The sequence below is a fragment of the Papilio machaon genome, chromosome 12, assembly GCF_912999745.1.
Source record: "Papilio machaon chromosome 12, ilPapMach1.1, whole genome shotgun sequence".
Taxonomy (NCBI): Eukaryota; Metazoa; Arthropoda; class Insecta; order Lepidoptera; family Papilionidae; genus Papilio; species Papilio machaon.
Window position 1 is genome coordinate 379,942 of NC_059997.1, and position 21,168 is coordinate 401,109.

The following is a 21,168-nucleotide window of genomic DNA, read 5'->3' on the forward strand; positions in this document are numbered from 1 at the left end:
CGCGAGCCCCCCGCGGCGCACCCCCCGCCGCCCGCCGCGCACCCCCCGCTCGGCCCGCCGCACCCGCCGCCCGCGCCCCCCGCGCCCCCGCCCGCGCCCGCCGCGCCCTCGCAGCGCTCCGGACAGCCGCTCTCCGACTACGGCCCCGTCTAGTGACCCGCTGGTTCACATCGCAACACTCCGGCTTAGATGAAGTTGATGTTTTCGAACATACCAAAGGTTTTCTGAAATCAATGGAAAGTACACTGTTTACTGTGGGGGAGGGGGGGGTCGCAAATGGGTTTTCAAATATATACTTCATAATTGACAAAGTGCCGTGTTGCCGGTGGGGGTGGGGGGTGGGGCCGGCATCCCGTAAACCAAACCGAACTCTGTAGTGCCATGGAACATTAAAGTGAGACAAAAAGACTTAACGTTTCATAATTTGTGATAAGCGATCCCAACTGTTTCGGAAGTGCAGTGTAGAGATGTAACAGTGCAGCGGCGCAGTGCGCAGTGCCACAGTGCGCAGTGCCACAGCGGCGCAGTGTAAGAGTGCGCAGCGGCCGCGGCGTCTAGTCCCGCAACCGGCGCGGCCGCATCATATACGTAACTAGTTGTAAGTGTGGAGATTCGCCGCATCGCTTCTCGGTAGCTCTAAATTAATCTTACTAATTCCCTTTGTATTTCGCTATCGATCCGCGAACATAATATTGTAGTGTTAGCTCACACGTCTCGGACGAAACTTAGACCTCGTTACATTTTATAAAATCGTATAAAACTGCTCCCGAATGGCGACCGCGCTGACGGTGCGTATTTTTAATTAAAGTAAAGATCTATTTAATTTAGAGATAATTTATATTGACCGTCATCTCTGTCGCCACTCGACGGGCATGTTACCGTCTTCGATTCGAAGCCTCGACTGATTTACAAATGTATATTCCAAATGTAAATATGTTTACAGAAAATATTACATTAAATCATTCCCCGGACAAAATCTCTTGTTGAATAATTGAATGTCTATGTCAAATATTTATAGCTGTAGAGTTTAGGAATGGAACCACGTGAAATATACATAGAATATGTCCACTTAGCCCTAAGATAACTCCGTACACAGGTCTGTTTTCATTCCTTCATTGAATGGACAAATTGAATCTTGCCAAAATTTGTAAGAAATAATTAGACCACATGTATCAGTAAGATGTTTTATTCCGACGTCAGATGGCGCCATCTTCAATCGATTTGTATGTCTCTTGTATAGATTTTTATATGTAGTTTTTCGTCTGCCATCAAATTGTTTGAAGATAGCTCGCATCAGATCGATTCTTGTATAATGCTGATTAAAGTCACTGCCATTTTTGAAATATTTTCATAGATAATAAAATAAATTACTGATGTGTGTTGAAACGTAGTGCTTCTTCATCTCTTTAGAAGTCTTTTTAATTTTTATAGACATTTTACTTGTACAATGTTCATTCTCAATACGGCTGTTTATCGCGAGTTGGAAGTTAATGTGTAAAATGTAAACAGAGCCATCTAGTGAGTAACTCGACTAATGTTATTAAATTGTTAATAGATGGCGCTGCGCTAAATTTGTATACGGCTAACTGTTGACGAGTAGTTGAAACTACATAATGTATTCTATTGATAGATATGAGATTTCATACATTTATTATTTGATATAAAATGGCAGCTCAAACACTTTACAAATATTTAAATGCGATTTAATTCAATGTATATGTTAGTGGCTTACGAAGTACAGCATTCGATCACAAGACTATATTATTTTTTGTTCTGTTGTAAGAAAAGTTTGATGTAAAATTATAGAAAAAGACTCCGCTGCCGAAATGCAGATATCATCATGTAATTTATTTTATAACTTAATTAACTGTAGATAATGAATAAAGCGACTTTTTTATGTACAAATAATGTGCTGTCTTATTTCATTTGAAATTACAATCACCCACGACCTCAATATTTAATCTAAATAAAAAGAAAAATAAAAAGGTAGCAAATGGCCACCTTAATTCGCCGACATGGCGAAGCGACCGCTGCCCATATACATCCGCAATTATAGATGTATTGTCTGTCTTAAATCGACTGAGGAGGACACGCACAGTTAGAGAATATTTAGTCTTACTGTGCGTCCCTTCCTCCATCAAATCCGCTTCCCCTTCCAAGACTTTAAAAGACTAAAATTGTGATCTCCAAGAAAGTAAACATAAAATTTGATTAGAAATAAGGTGTCACTTCTCCGTAAATATATGTAATGTAGTTTATCTTCTTTGAAAGAGGAATAAAAACAACATCTAAAAGTCTATATGTCTTATTATTAAGTACTTTATATAGCACTAATTAAATATGTTTATAAAATTATTATTGCTATTTTGAACATGGTTCAAACACTAAAAGATAATGGAAATACACAAATAATAAGAACAAAAAGGTTACCTCATTACATTTATATGAAAGCAAAATGTCTTGCAGACAATATCATAATTCGGACACACAGCAGGAATGTTACCAGAAAACAAAATTTCTGTTAAAGAAATAAATGAAATTAAAGCATTTCAAAAAGACTTAATCTAAGTTTTTAACATGCTAATTCTACAACTACTCTTATTATCAATTACTTATAAATCATAGAATGTTTCATAATATGACGAACAAGAAAAATAAGATTTAGACTTATTATTAATAATGTTTATTAATTTTAAATAATCCTAACATCATCGGAGACAATTTGAAACTTATCCTATCACATATTTACGTATTTCGTTAAATTTCTGACGAAAATTATTACATTGCATTCTTATTTATGAAAAATCTAGATTTCGTCAGAGAAATCTATACATAAAATATAAGATGTCTAATGTAACCGCTACGTAACATTAAAAAAAAAATTAAAATTTCTATTTATTTAGTAGTTTCTAGTTATTTAGAAAAAAAAAATTATGAAAAATAAACAAAGGTCTAACTTACTCGAAGACAGGATTTAAAAAAAATTACAAAATTCAATTAATCAATCGATATTATGAGGTAAATTAACTTTACACATTCACGCCAACTAATGCACATTTTACAAACTAAATATGGCACGAAATAATTCGACGTCTGCGCACATCTTACAGCTTATCTACCACATAATATGCTGATCTAGCTGTCTACCAAATATATAAAAATTATGTTAATTCATATCTCACTAACCATATAAGCATCATGCTCTTAGAAATTGAAATAAATTATAGACAAATGACATCGTTTTAATCTATATATATAAAAGAAAGTCGTGTTAGTTACACCATTTATAACTCAAGAACGGCTGAATCGATTTGACTGAAAATTGGTGGGCAGGTAGCTTAGAACCAGGAATAGGACACAGGATAATTTTTACCCCGTTTTCTTTTTTTTTTTTATTCCGCGCGGACGGAGTCGCGGGTAAAAGCTAGTTACTAAATAATTATGCCCCTCTAAACGCACAATTACTAAATTGTGTATAACCGCAATTTGAATTTAAAATAATAACATCAAAAATATTTGTACGTTTATGATTCACAATATTTACAACCTAAATGAGTAAAAATTCTGAAATAATTTACATTTTAGAAAATACATTATTGCTTCATTTAAAGTAATTGGTAAGTCTTCACAAGTATAATTTTGTAACAATAGATGGCGCTACAAGCGACAAAGTTTGTAGTTATTAATTTAGCCACGCGGCGCCACTGGTACATACAATTTTAAGAAATTGATTGAAAAAAAAAACATAAGGTGTTCGGCTATTACAATGAGAGACGATCATTACACGAATTAGCAAACCAGTAGAATACTTTATAATTAGTTTTGTCTAGGTCTAGCTTTAAACATTGTTAAGAAAACTTAATATGTGAAAAACGTGGACGGATAGGAATAATGTAATGTGAAAAGTCAACACCAAGATTTCGGCATCGCACTACTAATTAATAACTAACTACATCAAGTAAAAAGTACAAAAAAAACCGAGTGTGTCCAGTGAAGTGGTTTTGTAAGACAACTTACTTTGTCTCTGCTTACATCTCTCTCTATTATCATAATACGTGGGCTAAGTGTCGTCCTCAACTGTAGGCGAGTCCGCTGCAGCCGTGCGCGTGGAGCAGGCCGGGGGCGCAGTCCTGCCAGTGAGCCAGCACGCCGTGCGCCTCGCCCACCAGCTGGCTGTACGGCACCTCCACCTGCTCCTGCGCCAGCGACTCCTGCCTCGCCTGCATCTCTTGATCTGCTTCGTAATTGTTCCGTGTGTCCGACTGTTGGTACTGTAGGCACTGAAAGTGACAAGTCGGTGTTAGAACTTAATAAAATGTTTGTTTGTTTGAAACAACTTTTACCTTATCTAAACTGGAAATCGAGTACGTAGTCTAGATTCATCTTTTTCGATCTTCCAAATTTAATAACTCAAGCCGAAGTTATATAGTAAAACGAAAACAAGTACCGCGTACCTGCGACTGATACTTGCAGCGCTTGAAGCGGCCGTACAGCGAGGAGTACGGCAGGTTGTAGTGGATCGCCGCCTGGTTTATAGACATCTGACCCACTCTGTAATTTACAAAAACACTTTTTTATTATAGAAAAATCCGCGCGTTACGCTAACGGCCAAAAAGAACGATTCATGATTAAAATGAACGAATGAGAAATGTCGAGAAAAGTCGACGGCAACCTGACGGCCTCCAGCGCCTCCCCCATGGCGTGCTCGGACCAGGGCGTGGGGTTGGCGCGGGACAACTCGATGCCCTCTCTCTTGCAGCGGCCGTACAGCGTGCCGGAGGGGATGCCGTACTGCGCGGCGGCGCGCTGCACCGACGCGGCGCCGCAGCGGATGGCGGCGAGCGCGCGCTGCAGGTCGCCGCGGCGCCAGCGCGTCGGTGCCGCGTTGAACGGCGCCGCCAGTCTGATGCCCTCGCGCCGCGCGATCTTGTACAGCGTGCTGCTCGGGATGCCTGCACACACACACACACCGCACGATATACGACAACGTCCTCCGAGTTATCGGGCGCGGCGCCGAGGGCCGCGTACCGTATGCCTTGCTGGCCTTGTTGGCGGAGAGCGTGCCGGCGCGCAGGGCGGCCAGCGCGGCCAGCAGCTCCGCCTCGCCCCAGCTGCGCGCTGTCGCCTCCCGCTTCGGCGTGTCGATGCCCAGCCGCCGTGCGCGCTGCCACAGCGTCGTCGACGGGATGCCGTACGTCGCGGAAGCCTGCCGACCCGCAATCGTCTTATACTATTTATTCAAAAATACTAGTGGACTACTCGTTGCGTGAATAAGACAGTTATGAGTGCGGCGGTAGGTACTTTGAATGTGTTACCTTGGTGAGGGTCATGCGGCGGTCGCGCAGGGCCTGCAGCGCGCGCTGCATGTCGCGCGGGCCCCAGGCGCGCGGGCCGGGCGGGCTGTCCCCGCCGCGAGCCTCGGCGCCCTCGCTGCTACCGCCACACGAGCTCGCCTCGTCGCTCAGCATCTGCTGCTCTGCGAGTTAACGCCACAAGCCACTGTAGTTGCGTACCGGCTACCAACGCATATACCGTGAAAGCAGTGTTGTACTCACCCCCCTCCGAAAGCGGTTCATCCTTGACGGACAGCAGAGGCATCAGGTCGGGCTCCGCGGCGTCCGCGATCAACCTCAGATGACGATCTAGGAGTGTTGTCCCCTGCGAATGTATACTTGATGATTGGCATGGCTAGATTGCAGACGCGTCATGAGGTAGACATGTGACTCACGGTGTGGGCGCGCGCGGGCTCGAGGGTCTCGAAGCAGTGAGCGGCGTGCGGTGAGCGCGGCGAGGCGGGCGTGTCGTGCGGCGTGCGGCGCGCGTGCACCGGCGTGGCGGCGGGCGCGGCGGGCGCGGGCGGGCACAGCTCCAGACCCACACCCACCTGCATGGGACATTCTTAATTCAAAAATAACGGAACACACAGCTTATACGTTGCTTCCGATTGAATTCGTAACTTTTTGTAAAACTAACAATTATTTTTGTTATTATAGACTCCTTGACACCGTTTTAAAATTGACATGTTTGAATTTTCTGATGCTGAAGCAACAATATGTCAAAAGCGCCGACAATAAAAATCCCGAAATTAAGAATCGTCAATAACAATCCTCAGTGTTTTCATTAAATACCTGCAAGTGATGCAGAATTTGCGAGGAAGCATCTTGCTCGACCGCTTCCACCTTCACGGCAGCCGGCAGCGGGGTGGACTGCAACATGAGCACTCGCTAACAGAGGAACATCTTACGAGATATTACCTAACTGTAACTAACGAAAAAATGTAAATCAATAATAAATTTTATTTTCGATGTTTATAGATCACAGAAAACTAAGACTTCAACGTGCAACGTGTGAACAAGCCACATTAGTTAGGTTTATACATCCATATTAATATATCGATATTGAAAACAACACTCAAGTCTATCAGTACAAATTCTAAGAACAAATATTTAAAGAAATGTAATAAAAATATAAGTAATATCACAATATTTAACATACTATTTTTCACTATAGTTATTGGTTCAAAAACTTAGAATTTATACTCACTCTACCGCACGGGATTCGATCCTCACACTCGATTTGAAAGATGATCGCTCAACCATATTATAAATTCAAAATACCGTATATATATATGGTCTATCACCATTTCTGAAGTATCCAAAAAGTTAATTAAATTAATAGTTTGTTACACAATACAAATTGGTGGTAAGTACCTGATGGTAGAAGATGTCATGAGCAGATTGTGAGCTGCTGTCGTCGCCTTCGGACGCCGGCTCGCGTTTAAATTTGTAACATCCGTAGCCCGGCATTTCCTGACACAGCATTCTTAATGTAACACAATAGTTAAATTAAATAATGTAACAAAAGCACACCGCGCTCTCCCTAAACACTACACTGTCACTATGAATTACTTATATGCAATTAATTAAAAAATATTTAATTGAAAGATATTTACTTGAACAATCGTCTTCGGGCGAAACAACAGGGCAATGCTCCATTTTTTCCACGAAATGTCGCAGGGAGCGAGCCGCGAGCACGGACCGTATTATAAGTAGGTGTACATAGGCAATTAGACAAAAGGAAGCGGGCTTTATTGAATTTTTTCTCGATTGGTGCACAAACGAGGAGTGCAAACTCGATTCCATCTCTTTCGCTCGACGGCAAAACGACGCGGGCCTTTTTAATTCTGTTTGTTTTCCCGCCCGTCGAAATAATATCGCCATGTTACTTATATTATGTTAAACTTGTTAAGCGCTAAGTTGTCGCGAATTCAAAAGTTTAGCCGTTGTCGAGATACGTTTAGGCGGGACAAAGAGCCGTGTGGGCGTCGCACTATAGTGTGGTACGATTCGGCGACACCTGCGAAGGTGGAGGCGAGCGGTGCACTTTAAGATTCGCGGTCAACCCTCTCGCCGTCGCCGGCTACCGAAGCACACGTCGCGGGGGCACGTCTTACGAACGAAGACGATGCAAAGAGGAGGCGATAAACGTGAGGGACACGGAGGAGAGGAACGCGTCACTCGACTCACCTAGTGGTAGTCGGCGAGCGGAGGCCGGCCCGGGCGGGCGCGCTACGGCCGCGTTTACTGCTCCTGGCGCGCTTCACGCTGACCTTCGCGAGACGGGATGTCGCAAATGAAAGTGAATCGGCACGCGGCGGCGCCTCTGCGTCGCCGCGTGGCGCATGTTTAGGAGGTGCAGGGCGGGCGCGTGCTCCTTCTTTTTTCCGCGCCAAAGAAATAAAAACAAACGCCTTTTTGCCGGGAACCGGCCGAGGACGCCGTCTGCCCTCCGCCCGCCACGCCGCGCCATTCGCCCCCTCTCGCATTATTATTACACTAGCTTTTGCCCGCAACTTCGTCCGCGTGGAATTAAAAAAACAACTTGTTAAGTAGACTATGCGTTCTTCCACACGGTGCTCTACATCTATACCAAACTGAATCCAAATTCATGGAGCCATACTATAGATACCTTCTAACAAACATTTATCCATGTATCCATACTTTGGCATTTTAACTAATATTAGTAAGAAGTAAGATCAGTAAGATTTCACTACGAAACTCATTCCGACAACGTTTGTAAGTCAATAAAACTATAAGACTTAGAACTGTAGTAAAGTTCACGTGACTTTAACGTAAAAATAACATTAATTGCTGAGGGAGGGTAGTTGTATATTTTTCTTTGAGATGCAGGAACGGGGCGCGCGGGGCTAGCGGCTGGGCTTCCCTCGCGGGCCTCCTCTCCGCTCCGATTGATTTTTATTACAAGAATTTCTCTCATGCTTTTTTTGTTTCCGCACACCAGGAGGCGGCGGCGAGCTCGCACACAGCTACAGTTGTATAATTCGTTTGTACGGACTCACTAATGCTATTGATTTTTATAACGAAGTGGCAGACGGGCGACGGCACATCCGGCCCGGGCTCGCAACATCACAATCCAACAGTTCTCATTTGTGCAGTTGTGTTTTAACGTATTCCGAATTCCCGATTGGCTATTTGTAAGAACTACTGTACACTCGCTTTTATAAGCATTTTAAAACACGTCGGAAAGTTCTTGGTAACAAACATCAAATAATATTTATGAAGATAGACACCCAGAGTACAAACAAGAATTTAACTATTAATAATGTGTAATTGATGCGCTATAACAAACATAGGTACTCGAATCTAGCGCTTCCTATACAAGGTCAGCTAATGGTCATTCTTGCGTATGTTCAACACTGACTTTATTACATACTTAAAGGGCAGTTTCAGTTCTCAACAAATATAACAGATATAATAATATATGAAGTGTTGTCATACCACAGGGTGTGAGAAAGGTGGGTTGTTGGGGGTTCCCCTCTTGCAGCGAACGGAAAGGTTGCTGAAGAATCTATCTTAATTGTGATTGGTTTATTCAATTCACAATTTTAAAACTTTTTATAACATCCCATCCCTGTTTAAATGTTTACGATGTTACATCTGTAACAACTGCATACTTTGTTATGCATAGTGTTTTTTTTATATTATGGGATGGGATGCAAGGAAGCGGCCACCTGAATTCGCCAAAATGGTAAAGTGACTGCTGTCCATTGACATCTGCAATTACACATGCGTTGCCTACTTTTAATCGGCGGAGTAGGAGACGCACAGAAAGAGAACATTATCGCCTTCTTATGCGACCCCTCCTTTAACAAATCCACCTTCCCTTTCCATCCTTACTTTATAAGAAAAAAATAAAATAAGAAAATAAAGCTAAGTTAGTACAGGGGCGCATTTACATGCACTCTAATCTTTCTCCTTACTAATATTATAAATAATTCTCTGGAACTACCCAACGGGGCTTATTGAAATTTGACTCAGATGTAGAACATAGTCTGGAAGAACACTTAAGCTACTTATTACATTTTTTAAATTCCGCGTGGACGGAGTTTGGACGATAGCTAGTAAATTATAAGTTATGATTTACAACACTTCGTAGAACTAACTACAGCAATTAACATCCTACCTTATAAATAACAAAGTCAATCTAGCATTTACATAGTGTTTTTTTACTGGTCGTACAGATGGCGTTGAATATCTATTTGTATTAAGAAAAGTACAAAATATAACATTGTAATCCTCTAACTTCATCGACTAATTTGATGCACCATTAAATTTCTTGAGTTAAAATTTGGTAATTTCGACGGAAGTTAAAGGAAAAAATATTAGAACCTGGAGAATGAATGTAAATTAGAATTAAAATCATCACGAGTCTTCTGTCATTAAACTAGGTCAAGGATAAACCATTTGTTTTGTTATAGACAATTTGTTTTTATAAGTTTACCAAAAACCGATAAATACTTTATATTTCAATGTGGCGAATTATTTACGATATTATTTAACGTTTTATACAACAGAAATCACCCCTTTTCTCTAAGAACTTGGTATGTTTTCAAGCTTTCTGAAAGTATTTTAATGGCAACATTACGCGAGCTTATTTTGGGTCACTCTGTTGCTCGCTTCCAACTTGTACCTACTTCGTTTGGATTTTTATAGAGGTGCCTTTCGCTTCACTAAACTTGCAACATAGCATAGTTTAGTATTTTCATTCTACCGAGAAAGCTGGCGGGTGTGCAAAAGTGTTAAAATACTAAACGAAAGTGTTGCAGATTTATGTTAAGCACCTTTTAGTGTTTTTATTTTAGGAGTTAGTTGATGATATAGTAAAGGTAAGTGTTTTAGATATTACAATGTGACATCGTGATAAGTGCTTACTTACTACGACTTTTCATCTTGAAAATTTCCACTCGTGAACTTTTAAAAGTAAACTTTGTGCAAAGTTTCTTTGTTAACTAGAAACTTTTTCAAAGTTTGTACTCTTGTATATACACGGTGGACTTTAATTTGTTATGTGTAACGTGAAAACTTGTTCAGAAAATAGTAAAACTTAGAATTTTCGTCGCCATTTTATTTTTTGTCGCGCTGGAAAAGCGGCCATTTTCTTTGTGCCGCGTCGCTTACGACAAGTCGTATGTGGTCCATAAAGTTAATTTAGTTAAGTTGAGGCGTGATCTCATCGTATGAAGTAAATCGGTGAGATAAATTGATTTAGTGAGATTGATATTCGTATTCAATGGTTTGTTTGTTTGTTGAGAATAAAGTTTTCGCAATGGCCTAATTACTGAGTGTGGTGTTTAGAATAAGTGTTGAGTAAACAGTTTGGCATTGTAGGGTTGCGGGCGCGACGAGTGGCGAGGCGGAATCATGGATGACGATCAGCAGTTTTGTCTGCGGTGGAACAACCACCAGTCTACTCTAGTCTCCGTGTTCGACACACTCTTGGAGAAAGGCATTCACGTGGACTGTACCCTGGCTGCAGAAGGACAGACGCTAAAGGCGCACAAAGTGGTCCTGTCCGCATGCAGTCCCTATTTCGAGGTTGGTATAGTTAAGTGGTTTAGCACGATGTAGGTCAATTGCTATCGTGTTTAGCTTACTCGCAAGGCACAGTTTTGCTCTAATAAACATTCCATTCGCGCGATAGCTTTCATATGTTAGCAATTAGTTTTATGTTGATGCCAACTCATCTATGCAACAGAAAGTTGTCTCTACTACTTTTCCAAATGCTCAATTATTATATCGAGCGCCAAATCAATGCATTTAACTAAATACGTTACGCAAATGAAATGTTAATGTAATTTTAATTACATTTACGCATAATTCTAAATTCAAACACTTCATTTCAAAGTTCGAAATATGAAATGTCATTGTTAGTATTCACTCACTGTACTATTTACAAATGTATTGTTTGCAAAAGTAAACATGGTGCATGTGAATACAACACTAATGTTTTGTTACAGAATGTATTATCCCAACAGTATGACAAGCATCCAATTATCATTCTAAAAGATGTCAAATATGCAGAGTTGAGAGCCATGATGGATTATATGTACCGTGGTGAAGTGAACATATCACAGGACCAGTTGGCTGCGTTGCTCAAAGCGGCCGAGTCCTTACAGATTAAGGGTCTCTCAGACAATAAGCCCTCCCGGCCACCGTCGCGCCCTGCACAAGCCGCCCCTGCACACCCGCCTCGTGCGCCCTCTCCACCACCACAGGTAATTCATACACTACTTATTAATTCTAGCTAACTTTATGAGAAAGATAAAAATTGCCTTTACAACTGACTACAATATTTTATAAGTCAGACAAGACTGATCAAAATGGAAACAATTTGAAATACCAATTGCAAACAACAAACACAGGAGGGTATTTAAATATTATGCAATACCTACCACTTCTTACAAAATTACTTTATAGTGTTTTGTAATTTATAACTGGTTGTCATCATCCTAACGGCCATGAATAAACTCAAAATGCGCTTTTTTTTGCATCGCTGTTGTTTTCTCTGTTGGCGAGCATACAGTGCAATTGTTAGTCAGAATAACATAAGCTGTTTCTCTCGTTTATAAAACGGAATGTAATGAAGAATAGTTCAATGAATTATATGCGGATTCTTTATCCGATTAATTTTCAGTAAAATTGCGGGTCAACCATGTGTTAATTTATAAATTACTCTAGTTTTATTTGTATTGTTAAACTACTAAACAACTGTTAAAAACATTAAGAAAGTCACAGGCTCATATCAAATAAAAATAAATATAAATAATGTAAAAACACCTCACTACTCTCCAAAGTGTATCATTTATGTAAACATGGTCACATCAAGGTTATTGTGTTACATTATAATCAGGTTGCCATATGAAAATAATTTTTTGAATTAAAATCAATAAAGTACTTTTGAAAGAAATCTTGATATTATTAAAAGAGTACCCTACTTTTATAAAATAATAAATTTGGTTTACATATACCTTACTTTTATAATTTTTTAATTGAACATTTTCAACGGTACTCACAATGATTACTATTTTTTTTACACAGTTAAAAGTTATATATTTTTTTCATAAAATTGCACACATTGTCTTCTGTATTAAATAATAAGTTGGAAACATTTAATATATTAGTTTATTTGAGACCATGAAAGATGGAGATTTAGTGTCGGAGACTAAGACCCATCTTGAGTAGGTGCAACTCTAATTAGTTTTACAATATATTGGTAACAACTTGAACTTCAAACTTTTTTTATCACAATGTTCCAAATAAACCAAAGCATGTAAACTGTGATTGCCCTATAAGCACCATTTACTAATATAGTTATGACAATACCAGTCGTCGCCCGCGACTCCGTCCGCAATCAAAAATTCTTGATGAGTATGTAGCCTGTGTTCTTCCAGACTAAACTCTATCTCTATGCCAAATATCATCAAGATCCATTGTCTTGTTCCAGAGATACTTTCAAACATCCATCCATCCATCTAAAGATTCGCATTTATATTAGTAAGATTATGTAAATTATTTTGCGAAATGTTTACACAGCTTATCCCATTTGTGATTATGTACATTAAAATATAAATATTTGTATATGTTACTAATATTATAAATGCGAAAGTTTCATGGATGGATGTTCATTACAACGTATCTCCGTAACGGTTCAACGGATCTTGATGAAATTTGGTACAGATGTGGAAAATAATATAGACTATTTATATATTTATATTTTTTTTATTTAAACAAGTTTATTTACTTAAATAAACCTTAATGACTAGCCGTCACAATTCTTGAATTGTTTGCTATAAGAAATAATAATGGAATTGACATACATCCCCACTGAAGGGATCGTAACCTACCCTAAGTTAAGGGTGATTAAGCCATAGTCAAGTACCCAGTGTGGGTTGGTTATTGACATACATACAAACCCTATATACATATGCGAGAAACACATAACCCTCTTGAGCTAATCGGGTAATGACTAGAAATTGTCTAATTTATAAACTGAACCATAAAGTTATAATAAATATTGTCTGACTTGTAGAATGTGTTCATATTACATTGTAATACCTACAATAAAATACGAAGGCTGAAATGTCTGTTGTCATGCAGATTGTATTTTAGATGGTCAGGTTACAATGTATAAGGTGTGTTGTTCTTTTTGCTGACATCATAGATTCATTTGACTGTAATTTTATCCTGTTTTCAAGTCGACGGAAAAATAAAAAGACTGTATCCATTTTATGTGCATTCATGTACAAATTTATAACTCAAATGTTTCATAGTAATATAATTTATTTCAATCTCTTTAATTTTTTTGACAATTGCTTTAGCTGAATATTAAATCATGCAAAATGACACTTTATAGCTAACATCAAGTCATTTTATTTCAATGGCTGAGTAATACTTTTCACGTTATATTGGCATCCCTCACAATTTCTTTCAAAAAACGGGGACAACATGTGTCACTTCAATGGGAACTCACATTTAGGAGCAGTTATTAATCATATTCATACTAATATTATAAATGCATAGATCAGATGGATGAATGGATGTTTGTTAGAAGGTATCTCCGGAACAACTCAGTAGATCATCATGAAATTAGACAAAGATGTAGAACAGGGATCCTCAAACTATTTTGGATAAGTGACCCGCTTTTCCAAAATGAACTGGTACTTCAGACCCCTCATGGCCAAAGTATCTTTTAAGATCAATTATTATTATTATTCATTCTAACTTAGGTCAATAGAAGAAGACAAAGTGAGAATTAGCAATGCTTTAAGTTCGTTATCGACCCCTTTGGGAATCCCTGATGTAGAACACATAGACTACCTACTTATTAAGTTTTATTAATTCCGCGCTGACAGAGTCGTTAGGTTACAAAGAGTAGTACAGTGGAGTGCAAGTGAGGGTGTGGTATTGCAGGGCAGGTCGAGCAGCTCCGAGCGGCGCGGGGGCTCGCTGTCCCCGAGCCGACGGCGCAAGGTGGCGCGCCGCTCGCTGGACGCCGAGCCCACCAGCGAGCCGCCGCCCTCCGAGGAGGCGCCGCCCTCCAGAGACACCGTCGAGGACCTCACCATTGACGAGGACCCCGACCAGACCCCGCAACACAACGACGTCGTGCGCAGTCAGTATCATTTTATTTAACTTAACATCGCTCTAACAGCAGCTAATCGCTGTCTAATGTTATGTCTTAGTGTACATTTCTCATAATAAAGCTATAAAAAGGAAACCACTTAACAACTCTGAGTTAACTTTCGTGTCAAAATCTCTTGTCTTTTAGCCAAAACATTGTTGCTATTGCCCGATGGCTTTTTACATTTTATTGAACCACCATCACATAGTACTGAGTGGAGATGTAGTTGTAACATGTTACGGACTAACTCACCGTGTAATAATTGAAAATGTATAAATATTGGTACTGAAGAAAGATATGCTACCCTCAATTAGAGCTACACACAAATATTAGAATCAACAAAAATTTCATAGACACGTTTAATACAGTTAGAACAAGCTTATCCAATCTCGGCTAGCAATTAATTCCTACGCCAAGTTTACAATACACATAATAAGGTTTCAATTATTTTATTAGGTTACTATCAGAGTAAGAATCAAATGTAATATGTTTATCCTATCTGCATGTCTTTCTTAATGTAGTTACACATTTTGTAAGTATAATTTCAACCTCATAAATAATCTATTTTGCTTGTAAACATTATTTTTAGAAGTTAATGCAAATACAACTTTTCATATTTTTACATGACTTTCACAACTCTGTACTGTAACAAATTGAAATATAAAAATCTTTTACAAAAAATACATCCTGTGTATAGTGAATATATCTTAAATTTGTGTAGAAAGTTACAACAGCAGTATGTTTGGTTGCAGATTTCCAATGGCACATGGAACGATCTCAAGATGAACTGATGAACTCTAACGACAGCATCCGGGAGTCGCAAGGTAAGCGCGAGATGTCCCCGCCCACAGCCCGCCCTCAGCCCGCCCTCAGTCCGCCCACAGCCCGCCCTCGGACACGCCCACGGCAACATCTTGCGTTGTTCTTACTGACTTATACGTCAACGCAACATGTTCTAATGGCACTCGAGATTGTTAGTCCGGGACGGTTCATTTTTACTTGTAATTTAATAGATATTAAATAAATAGTGTAATAAACAATAGTATATTGAGCAGAAGTGGACCGTCCCTGTCGTACAAGGAACGGATGAAATGCGCAATGTCTTCCCATAATTTGAATAAGACCACAGGCCATTGCTTTAAAATATTATATTTATAATGTTATAATATATAAAACATATCTCATGACAGCGGATACGAGAGTGCTAGTGTTTTCACATGTGAACTACAAAACCTTATCTTAATTAGTATCTAATATTAATATTATAAACTAACTAATATTATTGCAAATTTATATCTCTTTTCACATATATATCGATGAGTATTTCAGAGCAACAGGTAATGGTAAACGGTAGAATGGTTTTGTTTAAATGTAGCCTTTGTTTAAGGCGAGGTAACCGCACCGGAGAGGTAAGTGCACAGTTTCATTATCTCCGCCATACTTGTCGCGTAACTCGTAACTCGTAACTCGGCTTGGGAACTGTAGACCATTGCATGCTCATCGCTCCGGACTTGTGGCTAATTCCTAACACAATCTTTTGTATTTAACCAGGTGATGTGAAACATTTGTTTCGGTAAGTAATATCCGAGGTGATTACAAAAACGTGTAAACGTGTATTGTTTATTTTAGTAGCCGCTAGAAAGTTTTGCGCGCACCATCACATCTCTAGTACATTAGTTATCTGTTGGCGAAGTGCGCTCTGCACTCGGCGCTCGGTGTAATGTTTGTCAGCCGCGGCCGCGCACCGCTCTGTGATAGCCAAGATGTCGCAACATGTGACGCTCGCAACAGGCGACAGGCGACAGCCGACAGCCGACAGCCGACAGGTAAACCTAAATCATTTACACTTTTCCGTAGTACTTTCTGGTTATGTGGCTTATGTATTTATTATTTTTATTATCTCTTTTTTTATATTTTTTTTTGCATTCACATGTGATTTCACTGCAGATTTTTTTTTGTTTCCCCTAGCAATTCATGTTTCAATACGGTAACTTCACTCGTCTTATCGATGTGTGCATGTTCAGTTAGGTCGGGCGAAGGCACATGTAAAGAATCGACATTCCGCCGGCATGTCACATTTTCATTCATTTTAAAATGCATTAACCATAAAAGATGCGCATTTCATTTATTGTTTTGTTTAAAAAGAATTATAAGTATTGGCCAATTGAGTAGCGATTCGAAAAAGTAGAGGATTGAAGCTGCAAATTAATGATGAATATGATTATCACAGATAGAATAATAAAAAGAAAATAATGCGTTGTAACATTTCCTTTTTCCTCTTTGCCCCGCATGGCCTCAATATTAACGTTTGCTTATGACTCTATTTAAATAATATTTTGTTATACATGTAATTCAAACTTGAATGGATTGCACGAGAGAGAGGTAGCTCAGAGTGATCAGAGTGGTGCTCAGTGCGGAGCGGCGCCCTCGCCTGCGGCATTAACAATATCTATTGCTAACATGTCCATGCTTTTAATAATTTCACTATCGCTTGTCATTCTTTTGCCCTTGCAGAATCATCCGTCTTAAAATGCGAACTCAAATACGCCAAAACATCCATCCCAATCACCCGCAGCTATCTTAAAAAAGAAAAAAGTCCCAATCGTCAAATCTATGAAACTCTCGAAATTAAAACGGAAAAAGAATTCAAAGTTAAACAGGAAAAGAAGCCGGGTTTCAAATCGCCTCAAAGCATCGCTAGAAAAGAAGGTAGCCTTAAAAAGATGAAACAGGACATAACGTTGGTCGTAAAACAGATCTCGAAGCGCGGCCGGAAGAAGAAGATGGCAGCGGAGAGACATGGAGGAAACAAGGACAAAAAATACGTGTGCTCGATCTGCAACAAGCGGCACTACAAGTACAAGCGCAACAGATTGCGTCACGAGAAGTACGAGTGCAACACGGGCCCGCAGTTCGGCTGCGAGCTGTGCGGCAAGCGGTACTCGCAGAAGAAGACGCTCGTCTTCCATCTCCAGCACAAGCACCGCCATCCCACCACCTCCTAACACTCCTAGCACTCCCCCCTTGCCGCTGCGATCATTCACGCTTTTTTCTTTCCTCGTTTTCCGGTTTATTTTATTTTCTTTATATTATTTTCCTCACTGTGACTAATCAATCATGGTCTCGCTCGTAACATGCAAACATGGATTGTTATGAGAACTAAATTTAAACATGTTAAACGATCTTTTGTTGAAAAAAGATGATTAATAAAAAAAACAATTACGATCTCATATTGATCTGAAAAGTTGCATATTTGTTAAGTTGATTTTGTTTAAGTTTTGTTGCATTAAGCTTAAGCTATGTGCATTATATTTTTTTTTCTTACTTTTTTCTAAATATATTTTCGTTTCGTTACACAAATTGTTTTTCTTTAACGCTTTGGGGTTATTTTTAACGCGAACCATATTAACTATTCACCCGGAGAACGGACGTAATAAAGCGTTCTGTACCGTCTTTATTTATTTCAGGTCGAAAGTCGACGCCGCGGCATAGTATAATGACGAGGAGCAAAAAAATAAACGAGGAGAGCGGAAACACCACCACCCTCGCTATACTCAAGAACGTCACCTCCGCCAACTCACCGCCAGAGGACGCCAAGGAGAACAAGAGGCAGCCGCAGCCCGTCGCCGTACCCGCCGCGCCCCCTGCGCCCGTCGCGCCCGTCGCACCCGCCGCACCCGTCGCGCCCGTCGAGGTGAAGCAGGAGGCGCGCTACAACGTGTTCCCGCGCGGCGGCAGCCAGCTGCCCTGCGCACAGTACAAGACGGACAAGGGCTACCGCTGTCCCAACTGTCAGCGCTGCTACAACGCGCGCAAGAACCTCGTGCGCCACGTGACGCTCGAGTGCGGCCGCGAGCCTCAGTACAAGTGTCCGCATTGCGCCTACAGCAAGCATCGCCGCAACGAGCTCAAGAAACACATCGAGAAGAAGCACCCCGCGTCCCCGCACGCCGCGCCCCGCGCAGCCCCGCACGCGCCCCACGCGCCCCACGCCGCGCTCGTCAAGTGACGGCCCCGCGCGCCCCACGCGCCCCACGCTACTACACACCACTCGTGCCTTATTGCTAACTCGATCTTCCTTATAGTTGATGGTATTACTACGTAAAGTTTTATATGAGCCTTGTATACTTATGTTACTTTTAAGAACGATTGATATTTTTGGACCATTAAATAACTTTTCGCGTTATCGTGCGCTTTTCATTTGGCCCCGTCCCGTGTCCGGCTGCGAACCTCTTATGGGAAGATTACAGTCAGTCGAACTGTGCATGTCTGCATGACTTAGAAGCTTTCGCCTATTATGATTTCTAACAGAGATAATTTTTTTATATATTTTTTTTATTATAACGCATTTCTTTGGTTCCTTAATTTTATTTGAGCCTTCGGTAGTATTAACACGAGTCAGTACGTAGTGGCGCTTTATTTATGATTTGCAATACCGTTAATGTGTTCCATTGCAGAGCTGCACAAGGAGCTCCCCTCGGCTCTGTTGTCGCTGCTGTCCGCCCGCCAGCCTGCAGCACTCGCACCCTCGCGGCTGCAGCTCGCCGCCGCGCTGCACGCGCCCGCCGCGCTCGACGCGCTCGCCGCGGTGCCCGACACCATGAAGCCGCTGCTGCTGCAGCACGCCTTCCTGCAGAACAACAACACGCTCGCCCTCGCCGACTACAAGCCCAAGCGCGACGACCACGACTCGGACGCCGAGTACGACGACACCGACGACATCGTGCTGCCCGACGAGACCGAGACCATGTACGAGAGCGTGGGGGTCGGGCTGGGGGCGGGGGCGGGTGCTGGGGGCGCGCTCGACCCCTACGAGACGCTCGACGCCAAGGCCGAGGGCAAGGGGTACGGCAAGCGGGAGGGTAGCGGCTCGGACGAGGCGAGTCGGCAGTTCGAGTGCCGGCACTGCGGCAAGAAGTACCGCTGGAAGTCCACTCTGCGCCGCCACGAGAACGTGGAGTGCGGCGGCAAGGCGCCCGCGCACCAGTGTCCCTACTGCTCGTACCGCGCCAAGCAGCGCGGCAACCTCGGCGTGCACATCCGCAAGCACCACCACGACGAGTGGTACGCCTTCGCCAGCAACAAGGTGCGCCGCAACAAGAAGACCTCCTCCTCCGTGTAGTCCTTGTACACGCCCTACTTGTACACAACGTACGGGACGGAAACGTTAGACCAAAGTAGATACCCAACCAAATCGGTACTGCAATAATATTTATATTTACATTTTATTAATTTTATTATTGTTGGAGAAGTTTTAAGTTTAATATACACTAAAGATATAGATAGATGTAATGAGCACATTCCCTAACGGCTTAGCGTTAGTTTTGTTGTTTTTGTTGGAAGAGTTTATTAACTTAGTTAAGACTGACCCTCAAGTATTTCTTTCGAGGTATCGTCTTGCGGCTCGGGCGAGCTGAGGTCGCTCGACTCCTCTACAAATTGATCCAAATTAAGAAGCTCGAAATGAAATCACATTTTGGACAAACCGACTCGAATTATATAGTTTTAATGTCCTAACATTCCTTGCAAGGGATAATTCCAAATTTTATTAGTGCAATGATATTAAGTAATTTTTTGTGTATTGTGTTTCGTTTTTAGATAACATTTATATAGAAATTCCTGCAAATGCAAATATTTTTTTTTATGACGTGTAGAGTTAGTTCGCCTCATAGAGGCAGCCGTTACTCTGTCGATTTGTTTATTGTTGATTGTTCGATGTCGCCGTCGTAAAGAACATTGTTCACTCTCGTCTTCCCAACATTGTTAGTAGAGAACCCAAAGTTAATTAATTTTATAAAGAAATTGTTTATTAGGATAATTATAGCGGACCCAGTCCGCGTGAGGCCGGAGATAACTGGGAACTGAAGATAAAGCTCAGAATGATGTGCCTACAATGTTACCTGTAGATAAATATTATTTATTATGTTGTTCGGTTTATTGTTTCGATGTACTGGGACGAAGGCAAATGTGTTCAAAAACTGTAATCATGTCGATTGATATTATACTTCGATATTGAGTTCGCAATAACACTTTAGAAGTTTCCTTAGCATATATTACTGTTGATATTTTTGTTGACCCTAGGATAACAGAGCTATTTGACCAAAGTCAGTATTAGTTTATTAGTCGTGGCGGTGTGGCGATGTGGCGATGTGGCGGTGTGAGGTACTGATGTGAGATGGCTTACCGTTTGGATGTTTTAAAAGTTTACATTGTTTGTTAATATTATTGGAAAACTAGTTAATCGATTAGTGTGATTTTTATATGAATATATTGGGGTTTTACTTGGTAGAAAAGTTGAATAAAATAAAAATATAGTGTACCATATTTGAGTTTTTTTTTTGGCTTTTTATTGCAACCTTTTTCCTCATTGATCACTTTTTCTTTTTATTTTAGCATTGTTTAGGTAAGTCGCCGGATTCCGTTAAGTATAGTTTTGTCTAACCGCGCATGTGTGCATGTGGCCTGCTGCACCTCACCGCTTCTCTTTTCGCCTCGTGCATTGACAGATCGTTTTCCTTTTCTTTTCGTTCATACTAATATAATTAATAATTTCAGGTAGACGAGAAAGCCCGTGGCTCGGGAGACTACATTTATTAACAAAGTCTATCGAGGGCGGTGACAAACTTGTACCGTGCAATGCGATACAGAGCAAAGGCCGTCCATTTTGTCGTGTCGTGGTGTAGTGGC

At 41.0% G+C, this 21,168-nt stretch overlaps 2 protein-coding genes across 5 annotated transcripts; one reads left to right on the forward strand and one right to left on the reverse strand.

Annotated features, from left to right (window-relative positions):
- Positions 1 to 3,759: 3,759 nt before the first annotated feature.
- On the reverse strand, positions 3,760 to 5,890 carry LOC106718898. The gene is made up of 7 exons (XM_045680328.1): positions 5,729 to 5,890; positions 5,556 to 5,658; positions 5,316 to 5,476; positions 5,029 to 5,206; positions 4,673 to 4,952; positions 4,455 to 4,551; positions 3,760 to 4,280 (listed from the first exon to the last, which is right to left on the reverse strand). Exons 1-7 carry the CDS (start codon positions 5,888 to 5,890, stop codon positions 4,074 to 4,076), a joined length of 1,188 nt encoding a protein of 395 aa, XP_045536284.1. The 3' UTR covers positions 3,760 to 4,073.
- A 4,066-nt stretch (positions 5,891 to 9,956) lies between these two features.
- On the forward strand, positions 9,957 to 19,689 carry LOC106718899 (longitudinals lacking protein). 4 transcript variants are annotated; one of them, XM_045680323.1, is made up of 7 exons: positions 9,957 to 10,186; positions 10,689 to 10,895; positions 11,318 to 11,575; positions 14,271 to 14,472; positions 15,234 to 15,305; positions 16,996 to 17,419; positions 17,949 to 18,061. In XM_045680323.1, exons 2-7 carry the CDS (start codon positions 10,722 to 10,724, stop codon positions 17,971 to 17,973), a joined length of 1,155 nt encoding a protein of 384 aa, XP_045536279.1. In that variant the 5' UTR covers positions 9,957 to 10,186; positions 10,689 to 10,721; the 3' UTR covers positions 17,974 to 18,061. The 4 variants fall into 4 exon arrangements, with proteins under 4 accessions (XP_045536279.1, XP_045536276.1, XP_045536278.1 ...); XM_045680320.1 differs by lacking the exons at positions 16,996 to 17,419; positions 17,949 to 18,061 and adding an exon at positions 18,939 to 19,689 and having other exon boundaries at positions 9,958 to 10,186; XM_045680322.1 differs by lacking the exon at positions 16,996 to 17,419 and having other exon boundaries at positions 9,958 to 10,186; positions 17,949 to 18,786.
- The last annotated feature ends 1,479 nt before the right edge of the window (positions 19,690 to 21,168 follow it).

What these genes read in the sequence shown, in the direction of transcription:
- LOC106718898 (XM_045680328.1), bottom strand. Translation starts at nt 5,890, where the DNA reads ATGCAGGTGGGTGTGGGTCTGGAGCTGTGCCCGCCCGCGCCCGCCGCG. An exon ending in GAGGCGCTGGAGGCCGTCAG is followed by an intron (nt 4,552 to 4,672) that starts GTTGCCGTCGAC and finishes TGTAAATTACAG; the next exon opens with AGTGGGTCAGATGTCTATAA. An exon ending in GCTGCAAGTATCAGTCGCAG is followed by an intron (nt 4,281 to 4,454) that starts GTACGCGGTACT and finishes TGTCACTTTCAG; the next exon opens with TGCCTACAGTACCAACAGTC.
- LOC106718899 (XM_045680320.1), top strand. Translation starts at nt 10,722, where the DNA reads ATGGATGACGATCAGCAGTTTTGTCTGCGGTGGAACAACCACCAGTCT. An exon ending in CATGCAGTCCCTATTTCGAG is followed by an intron (nt 10,896 to 11,317) that starts GTTGGTATAGTT and finishes GTTTTGTTACAG; the next exon opens with AATGTATTATCCCAACAGTA. An exon ending in ACACAACGACGTCGTGCGCA is followed by an intron (nt 14,473 to 15,233) that starts GTCAGTATCATT and finishes GTTTGGTTGCAG; the next exon opens with ATTTCCAATGGCACATGGAA.